At 39.0% G+C, this 10,806-nt stretch overlaps 1 protein-coding gene and 1 long non-coding RNA gene across 2 annotated transcripts; one reads left to right on the forward strand and one right to left on the reverse strand.

Moving 5' to 3' along the window:
* The first annotated feature begins 61 nt into the window (after nt 1–61).
* On the forward strand, nt 62–2,337 carry LOC116135371. The gene is made up of 5 exons (XR_004128883.1): nt 62–271; nt 362–442; nt 825–875; nt 1,132–1,217; nt 2,157–2,337. It is a non-coding gene; the product is annotated as an uncharacterized LOC116135371 (long non-coding RNA).
* Nucleotides 2,338–2,943: 606 nt separating this feature from the next.
* Nucleotides 2,944–8,081, reverse strand: LOC116135386. Its single transcript, XM_031421083.1, has 3 exons — nt 7,943–8,081; nt 4,307–4,570; nt 2,944–3,116 (listed from the first exon to the last, which is right to left on the reverse strand). The coding sequence occupies exons 1-3, from the start codon at nt 8,079–8,081 to the stop codon at nt 2,944–2,946; spliced, it is 576 nt and encodes a 191-aa protein (XP_031276943.1).
* Between the last annotated feature and the right edge of the window lie 2,725 nt (nt 8,082–10,806).

The raw sequence follows: 10,806 nt of genomic DNA on the forward strand, positions 1-10,806 counted from the left end.
AAAAAATGATGAACAGTTTCAAGGCCATTTTCTTAAATCGAAACTTGGGATGACCAGGCAGCTAAATTTTCTCTCTTCCTCCCTAGATTTTTGCAGATGACATTATAATTTTAGTATTGGTCTTATGCCATGCCCAAACCCTGCCTTTTGTTTTTTCCTAGGGATTACATTTCTCTGGTTTTTGTGTGAAGAGTTTTTCCAGTCACCGCATACCTCGCTAAGAAAGCTCTCCTTGGGTTTTGTAAATCAATACATCATGCTGATGCCTTCTGTGAGTATGCTTGAAGTATTTTTTTTCTCTTAATAATGTTATTCTTTTACTCAAGGTTAACATCCAATATTATGTCTTAATTCATTGCAGGCTTTATTTACATCCATGGATCAGTACCTTCAGAGTTTGTTTATTCTTGCTAATGACCCTGCTACAGAAGTCCGAAAATTGGTGAATGCATTCTCTTTTTACTGTTACTAGACTTTTCTATTTGTGGCTTCCAGTATAGAACTGAAACAGATTCTTCTCTAGACATGTTGAAAATAATCTCTATTTACTTTAGTAATTCGTTTCTGGTTTAAACTGTTTTTGGCCATGAAGTCTTAGCTATCTAGTCATGGTGTTTTTTCTTGAATGGATTCTATGATAACATATATCTCAAGGGAAGTGGGTATTTGCTAATCTTGACATATAACGTTATGGTTCTTGAAGTGAGGTTGTAAATAGACTATAATCTTATCATTTTATGATCTAGTGATGGCTTATTGAAATTTAAGTTGATTATAAGCTTAGCTGCGATCTCATCTGTTTGTTGTCTATTTCAACATAATAGGTTTGTGCAGCATTTGTTCAGCTAATTGAAGTCCGTCTATCTTTCTTGGAGGTGAGTTTCTTGCTTGTTTTATTTTAGTGTCACATGTTTTCTTTTTTAGTACATATATTTCTTTTTGGTCATATTTTTGCTGGATGCTATGCCCTTTTATTTCATCTCTTGTAATCCAGTCTGGTCAAAGGGTTTGAATAGACCTTTTTATTGTGATTTCTTAGTTTCTATATCATTATTTTGACTTGTTTGTTGTCTTTTTCTATGTGTGCCGCCTTTCTCCTTCTATTATTGATGATGATGTGCACTATTTCAGCCACATCTAAGGAATGTAATTGAATACATGCCATAAGTCAACAAGGATGTTGACGATGAAGTGGCTCTTGAAGCTTGTGAATTCTGGTAATCCTCTGCTTTGCAAAAATAAATCTGAATGTCTTCACTAGTAGTTTAATACTCATTATGGTGGCACATGTGGGAATTAAACATCAAGGCAATTCTTTGTTAATCATGTATGTATCTAGATTTCTATGTTATATACCATAGGATGTCGGTGGGAATATGAAAATGCTATTCTCGTCTGCAATACTATTTCTGAAAACATTTCATAATGAAGTAGTGTAAATATGCCAAGAGCGGGTGTCAGTACTTGTTGAATTCTTGTGACATCAGTATTGTTATCCTCTTTGGAGAACAGGGATCGCTTGCAATTTTTAATTTCGGGTTTGCTGGTAGTGAAACTCATGGAAGTTGATGTTTCACTAGAGGGGCATGTGATGTTTGATTAATTCTGCTATTTTCAAATTCCCCACTTTTCAGGTTTCTGGTTTTATGTAGTTATACCCTTGGATAAGCTAGTGTTTGTGAAGATTGTTAGTGTTTATTACATCATAAATGTAATGTCATAGTGTTGCATTCTTTCATGTAAGAAAATGAAGATTTTCTTATATTAAGTACTTGACATATGTGTTTGCTGGGGTTTGTGACTTTTGGTTTTATAATATCTGCAACCCTTCGTTTAGAACAGGTGAAGAAGGGAAAGGTTAAGGGATCTTGGGCTATTATTATTAAAAAAAAAAAAAAAAAAAAGGAAATATTCTGCAGACCTTGTTCTTTTATTTATATATATTTATTTTATTTTATTTTATTTCTCCATTGATAGCCATCTCCTCGACAGGATTGCATAATATGATGCTCAATTACCACCTGAAAACCTAAAAGAATTCTTGCCATATCTACTTTCGATATAGCTAATGTTTGTTTACTTCCCTTTTCTGCTAGTTACTTTTTTCCCAGAGTAAGTTTCCATGATTTTACTCATGTCTGAAACAACTTTTGTAGGTTTTGCTTTCAAATATGGTCTATGCTGATGATGATGAGTCACTTCTTGAAGCCGAGGCTGACTTTTCTGTTCAATTTGTCTTTGAATGATTTTGAATATTGTATTGCATAATTTATGTGGATCAATTTATTGTTGCTAAAGGATGAGTCTCTCCCAGGCAGGGACCAGGTTTATACTTTATAATTTTTGTTTTTGAATATATGTGTGTTCATATATTGTTTGTTTTGTGTGAAATCAGAAGAATTTTCTTTATATTGATTGTGAACAAAATACAACAATATATACACATTCAACAGTCCATATAAGAAAATAAAATAATCTAAACTAGGAAAGGGAATGATCTAATTTCCCATTCTAAAGCTCCTATTCCTAAAACATTTGATTTGTACAACTCAACACTTCCCCTCAAGCTGGGGCATATAAATCATATGCACTAAGCTTGTTACAAATAAAGTCAATACGAGAACCCCTAAGTGATTTAGTGAGGATATTTGCTAGCTGATCATTTGAGCTGACATGACTAGCGGTAATACAACCAGATAAGATTTTCTCTCTAATAAAATGACAGTCAATTTCTATATGCTTAGTCCTCTCGTGAAACAATAGGTTGGAGGCAATATGGAGAGCAACTTGATCATCACAAAGTAACTTCATCTTTACTACTTCTATAAACTTCAATTCTTGGATTAGTTACTTCAACTAAATGAGCTCAGAAGTTGCTAGAGCCATTGCACGGTATTCTGCCTCTGCACCCGATCCGGCAACGACATCTCGCTTCTTACTTTTTCAAGATACAAGGTTTCCTCCCACAAGATCACAAAAACCTGAAGTGGAACGTCTATCAGATGGAGAACCTGCCCAATTATCATCAGAATATCTGACAATCTGTGTATGGCCCCTGTTTTCATATAATAGACCTTTGCCTGGTGTACCCTTGATATATCTTAAAATCTGAATAGCTGCATCCCAATTACCGTCACAAGGAGATTGTAGAAACTGACTAAAAACACTGACGGAGAAGGAAGTATCAGGTCGTGTAATGGTGAGATAGTTAAGTTTACCAACCAGTCTTCAGTATTTCCTAGCATCCGCAAGAGGCTCCCCCTATCTAGGTGAGACCTTTGAATTAGGATCCATAGGAGAGTCTATCAGTCTACAGTCTGACATCCATATTTCTTCTTAAAGAGCCAATGCATATTTCCTTTGAGAAATAACAATACCTGAGCTAGATTGAGCCACTTCGATACCAAGGAAGTATCTAAGTAATCCCAAATCTTTGGTCTGAAAGTAGTGGAACAAGTGTGTCTTCAACTGTTTAATGCCATCTTGATCACTTCATGTAATAACAATATCATCGACATAGACAACCAGATATATGCATTGCCTTGATGAATTATGTTTATAGAAAACAGAGTGATCAGACTCACACCGAATCATCCCAAACTCTTGAATGACATTACTAAATCGTCCAAACCAGGCACGAGGGGACTGTTTTAAACCATACAGAGAGCGACGAAGTTTACATACCAAGGCAGACTCCCCCTGAGCAACAAAGCCAGGTGGTTGCTCCATATAGATTTCTTCTTGAAGCTCACCATGAAGAAAGGAATTCTTAATGTCTAATTGGTACAGAGGCCAGTGGCGAAGAGCAGCCATAGATAAAAACAAGTGGACAAAAGACATCTTAGCCACAGGAGAAAAGGTCTCATAATAATCCAACCCATAAGTCTAAGTATACCCTTTTACAACCAACCGTGCCTTCAATCGATCAACCTGACTATCTAGGCCAACCTTGACAGGGTCTCATAATAATCCAACCCATAAGTCTGAGTATACCCTTTTACAACCAACCGTGCCTTCAATCGATCAACCTGACCATCTAGGCCAACCTTAACAGTATAAATCCAACGATAACCAACAGTCGATTGGCCGGGAGGCAAATGAACTAATTCTCAAGTATTATTATGATGTAAAGCAGTCATCTCTTCAACCATAGCTTGACGTCAGCTGGGATCAATCAGTGTCTCACAAACATTAGAAGGAATAGAGACAGAAGAAATGGTTGACACAAAAGCATAATATGATGGAGATAAGTGATGATAACTAAGAAAATTATAGATTGGATGAGGGTTGCGAGTGGACCGCATACCTTTACGAATTGCAATGGGAAATTGGTCTTTAGGAGGTAGGGCTGTAGTAGGAGAGGAATCTAACATAAGAGGATCGGGAACAAGAGCCTTGGGAACATCATCAAGAATAGTGTCAGTAGCCGTACTTAGAACGATAGCATCACCTAGAGGAGGAGACTCGCCCATAGGGATAGGACTTTGAGGAATAGTAATAGACTCTACAAGATGATTATAAGTAGACTCAATGTAGGGTATAAGAAGGACAGTAGTGATAGAATCACTGTCTGATGTAGAAAAGAAAGGAGAAGACTTAAAAAAGGTAACATCGACGGATAGAAAATATTGACGAATGGATGGAGAATAACACCTATAACCCTTTTGAAGTCTTAAGTATCCTAGGTAGATTTGGCAGATAGTTTGTTGTTACCTGGGGAAAAGATATGGACAAAACATGTGCAACCAAAGATACATGAAGGAAGAGAGTATAACTGTTGATTAGGGAACAAAACAAAATGAGGGACTTGGTCTTGTTGAACAGAAGAAGGCATCCTATTAATCAAGAAACAGGCAGTTAACATAGCATTTGCCTAGAACCAGAAAGGAACTTGATTGTGTAAAAGCAGGGTTCAAGCAGTTTCAATCAAATGTCTATTCTTACGCTCAGCAACTCCATTTTGTTGTGGAGTATAAACACAAGAGGATTGATGGAGAATTCCCTGAGATGACATGAGTTTGGTAAAGGGAGCAAAAAAAAATTCACGAGCATTATCATTCCGAAACACATGAATAACAACATTAAATTGTGTCTTAATTTCAGCACAAAATGATTCAAATATAGAAAATAATTCGAAACGACTTTTCATTAAAAATAACCAAGTGCAACAAGAATAATCGTCAATAAACGTAACAAAATATTGAAACCCTAAAATAGACGAGACTCGACAAGACCCCAACATCGGAATGAACTAACTCAAAAGGGGATGTAGCTCGTTTATTGACACGCTTTGGAAACATACTACGAGAATGTTTTCCAAGTTGACAGGACTCACAATTTAAAGATGATAAAGTAGATAGACCTGGAACCATCTTCTAAAGCTTTGTTAAACTAGGATGACCCAAACGATTATGAAGGAGAAGAGGAGAATCGGAGACAGTGCAAGCAATAGAGGCAGAAGGTAACTTGAGATGACAGAGGCCCTATGACTCATGTCCTGCACCAATCATTCGTCCTATGCTGCGATCCTGTATAACAACAGAATCATTAGTAAAAATGATAGAACAATTTAAAAGTGGGTGAGTTTACTAATAGATAGAAGGTTAAAAGGGCAATGGGGAATATACAAGACAGAATCTAAAGTCATGAAGGAAAGTGGTTGTGCATGACCTACTACTTTAACAACTACTTTGTGTTAGTAAACAGTCCCGTATACGCAGCGGAAACAAAAATATAATATAATAGGATCGTTTACATGAGCCAAGATCAAGGGTATGATTTTAACAATTTATATTAAATAAAATCTGCATAAATATTCAACATGAGTTAAGAGAAACAAACGCACGTTGAAGGCTCCTCCAAATTTGTCGTCGAACGTTTTGCTACCGATCCAAGTGTAGGATCGAACCTGCGTAGTCCACACGAAGACAATCTCAAAAGAACCAAAGAGGGATTTGCTAGATCCTCTTTGGCTTCAAGATTAAGAAGAAAACAAAAATCAATTGAATTGATTTTTAGGCTTAAGATGTTACTGCCGTGGGAGAAGCAAAAGGGCTGCTGTGTGTATTTGTTTTTCAAAGAAAAAACCCCTCATTCAAAATCACACACTTTTCCTTTTATATTTAAAAACAATTTGCCCTAATCCCATACGGAATAGGCTTGGGCTCCAACCCAAACGCCCCATGTTGCCAAACACTCCCAATTTGATTTATTTTAATTTCCATCATTATCTCAATTAAAATCAATTAATATATATATTTAAATATATATTAACATTTAACAATAATGATAATATATTTAAATATGTGCGAACACACATTTAAACGTAATTTCACTTATTTAATTTTTCTAACAAATTAAATAAAGGCTACGACCTCAGCAAATTTAATTGCACTGTGAAATTACCAAAATACCCTTTCGCCTTAAAAGACGAAAACGCCCTTCTTTCTTCTTGCATCTTAAATTGTCTTCTATGTGTGTGACCCTTAGGCTCCTCATCATATCGGCAGTGTATAGTATTGCGATTAACACCAATTAATCGTCTCACTAATACACAGACCAAGATTGGCCCCTAGCAAGGCATCATGGCCACCCGATAGATTCGGATTCAGCAAAGTAGCTACCTGTCAACGATATGGTTACCGTGCAATTCGATCCTTTCATCATACGTTATCTCGACGAGACGAAGGCATAGAAATAGTGTCAACCTTCGGTTACTCTCGATATTATTTATTCAGTTTCTGGACCAATGACCCGTATTATAAACTGGATAGAGCAACAACTCAATCCCACTGTGGCCACAGTTTTAGTGTCATTGCCATATACTGAATTGCGCCGTGAGATAACTTTCTCCCGTACCCGGGAGTGATAAATCCTCTGTCAATCCACCATAGTCTTGATACACTCCTTGATGCAGCCAATCACCACCGTATTGACAGCTCTGAAAAGAACTGCGTTAGGCTAGTGTCAAACTACACCAATCGGTGCACAAGGCGCTCCGGTGATCTCAAGTCTAAGGATCACATGCACCACCATTCGTTAGAGGATTTGTTCCATAGACACTGGGGTTACCATCCATATGGAATCCTCTGGTGGGTCAGTCCAGTGAACTTGCTGTGGTGTAATCGCCTACAACAAACACCCATGTGTTGCACCAGGTTGTCACCAAACAACCTTGACAAGTGAGATCAGTCACTGCCTTTCGACAGGGTCGTTCAACACTATGATAGCCTTACCGTATTATCTGTGCCCTTAGTTCAGAATAATACTGGGGCTACGGACGTTTCTAGAATGGCCACCATATGTGCTCATAGGGTTCTCACTATCAAGATTTGAAACACTTGATACCCTCGTCACGGCTCTACCATTCTAAGGACATATATCAATACATATTGCAATAATAATGATTTACGCGATATAGAATAAAATGCCTTTTATTGATTAATGAACATTATTACAAAGAGTCAATTCTACAATAATTGATTGGCTCTAGGGCATCTACTCTAACAATCTCCCACTTGCACTATAGCCAATCATTCATGCCCTCAACACTGAATGACCCACGTGCCTGCACTATAGCCAGTCAGTCATGCACTCAACATTGAATGACCCAAGTGCCCATCATGCTTCTGCTACAACAGAAACTTTAATAGTGGGTTGGTAGGTATTCTGCAAATCTGCACATTCCCTTTCATATCAGATTGAATCAACTAAGTAAGTGTTTGGATTACTGGTGAGACCGTGATTCCTCAGCCACAACAATGGCTCCATTGTTATCGTAGTACAACTATACTGGATTAGCAATGCTTGAAATCACATCAAGTTCAGTAATGAAATTCTTGATCCAAACCGCCTACACGGCTGCTTTAGTGGCTCCATTTGTGGACAGCAAACACAATTGCCATCAGTTCCCTTTCGTACACTGATTTTTGTCAGGACTGACCGGAGAAGGCTTGGCTAAGAAATGCAATAAAGCACTGATTCTGGACTAGGACAGCTCCAATACCTTGTCCTGAAGCGTCTGTGTGAACTTCAAATGGAAGGGTAAAATCAGGGACTGCCAGAACAGGGACTGAAGTCATTGCTGTTTTAAGGGCTTCAAAAGCTCGTTATGCTTGGTCATTCCATGCAAAAGAGTCCTTTCGCAGCAACTGTGTTAAAGGCTGCGCGGTTAAACCATAATTATGTACAAAGCGGCGATAGTAGCTAGTTAGCCCCAGGAATCCCGTTAATCCTTTGATCGTGCGTGGAATTGGCCAAGTTAGCATTAAGTTAATCTTCTGTGGGTCAGCCTCTACCCTTTTTGATGAAATTAGGTGACCCAAATACTCTAATCTCCGACGGGCAAACATACACTTATTGTAATTTACCACTAATTCATGCTTGGTGAGCAGATGAGTCTTCAAATCAGGGCTGTAAATGAGGATATCGTCAAAAAACACGAGTTTGAACTTACTCAAAACCGGTTTAAAGATTGTATTGGTTAAATCTTGAAAGGTGGAAGGGGCGTTGGTTAATCTAAAGGGCATGACTAGGAATTCATAATGCCCTTCGTGAGTCCGAAAGGCTGTTTTGGGTACATCCTCTTCTTTAACCCTAATTTGGCGGTAACCTGATTTTAGATCCAATTTCATAAAAATGACTGCCTCTGACAGCTCATCCAGCAGTTCATCAATTGAGGGAATAGGGAACTTGTTGGGGATACTGATGTTATTTAGTGCCCTGTAATCTACACAAAAACGTCAACTACCATCTTTCTTCTTAACCAACAACACAGGGCTAGCAAAGGGACTGGTACTAGGTTGTATAATTCTTGCCATCAGCATCTCACCCACCAACTTTTCGATTTCATTTTTTTGGGAATAGGAGTATTTGTATGGGCGAATGTTAGGGGGTTTGGCATTAGCTTTTAAGACTATGGCGTGGTCAGTGGGTCTCTTAGGTGGGAGCTTAGTAGGCTGTTCAAACAGGTGGCTAAAGCCATCTACAACCATAGCAGTTACCGGATCAACGGGTTCCTCTGTTTCCTCTCCCTTGATACCAATGGAGCAAAATTCAATCACATAACCAACATCCTCCCTCTGCAGAGATTTTAGCATTGCCTTAAGTGACACAATCATCTTGACTAAAGAAGGATCCCCTTGTAAAACTACCCTCTTCCCTTCACTGATAAATGCCATTGTCAGATTTCTCCAATTGGCACACACATCGCCCAGTTTACTAAGCCAAGAAATTCCCAACACCACATCTGCCCCTCCTAATTCAAATGGAAAATAATCCTGTCTCAATTCAATCCCTTGTATCCTCAATTTCACTCCTCTGTAAATACCCTCCCCTCTGACTGTAAAGCCATTCCCTACCATAACCCCAAATGATTTCCCTCTCTCAACTGCTAGACCTAATTTTCGCACCAAATCATGCGAAATAAAATTGTGGGAAGCCCCACTATCAACCAAAACAATCACCTCCTCCCCTCCAACCATCCCTTTGAATTTTAGGGTTTTATCTGTGGTTATCCCTACAATTGAATGCATAGATAAAGCCAATGGGTTACCTTCATCGGAAAACTTTCGAGATGGGTTTAGGACTGACTTTGTCGTTTTCCGTTTCATCATCATCGGTCACTAACAGGATCTGGATCGACTTGTTCCTGCATTTGTGATTTGGCCCAAATTTCTCATCATAGCGGAAATATAGGCCTTTGTCACGCTTTTGCTACAATTCGGCGTCGGACATTAGCCGGAAGGTTTCCCCACGAAAGTTCGGCGTCATGGATTCGCTAGATCGATTTCTGTCATGAAATCAATTTGGGAAAAAGTTTTGACCTAACCCTGGGTTTCGCGATGGATTGACCCATGAGTTGGGCGCCCGAGTTCTAGGCTTGGGGTGACCCGATTATAAGTGTCTAGTCTATTCCCTTGGGCCTTAGCAAACCTAGGTCTGTTCGTTTCTAGAACCCAGTTTCGTTCCTCCACGCGATGGGCCTAGTCCATTAGGCAAAAAGGGAAGTGGGCTGAGTTAAACGTATTTCAACTCTGACTTCCTCCTTTAGCCCATTTGTAAAAACCCCCATCAGTATATCTTCTCCTACTTGGCATAAGGGAGATGCATGAGCTTTAAAATTTTCCCTGTATTCTGTCACTATACCAGTCTACTTCAGCGCTACAAGAGCATAAGCTGATCCTTTAAACAACGGTCTGAATCTCTCAACCACAGCGGTCTTTAAGTCTTTCCAAGAATCGATTGGTGCTATGGACTCCACCCACTGATACCAGTTCAGGGCACGACCCTCCATACACGGTGGTCGTTGCCACCTTTTCTCCCTCTTCGTATTGGTTCAGCGAGAAATATCGGTTAGCTTTGAATGTCCAACCATAAGGATCTTCCCCGTTGAATATTGGTAGCTCCAACTTCTTCCCCTTCCTCTCATCCTTTTAGTTCTCTGCTTCCTTGTTCCTATCGACTCCCCTGCTGTCACTACTATTGGAGGGCTCAGAGTGGGATGTTTTTCCCGTATCGCGGCTCAAATTTGCAACCCTTTCTTCATTTAGCCTCATCCATTCGCAAAGCTCCAGTAAGTAGCCTTTGATGCTCCCTAGCTCTTCCCTTACATTTCCCATTTCCTTCTCTACGTTCCCCATTTCCTTTTCCAACCCTTCAACTCTGTTCTCCATCTTCGATTTAACCATCACCCAAACGAAGCTTTGATACCAATTTGATAGGACTCCCTGCAACAATTACCACAAAACAGCACAAACGACCCAAAATAGCAGAGAAAAGAGTTCACCCAATCAAGGCTGAACCGGA

This window comes from Pistacia vera, unplaced genomic scaffold (assembly GCF_008641045.1).
Source record: "Pistacia vera cultivar Batoury unplaced genomic scaffold, PisVer_v2 Contig3, whole genome shotgun sequence".
NCBI classification, from domain to species: Eukaryota; Viridiplantae; Streptophyta; class Magnoliopsida; order Sapindales; family Anacardiaceae; genus Pistacia; species Pistacia vera.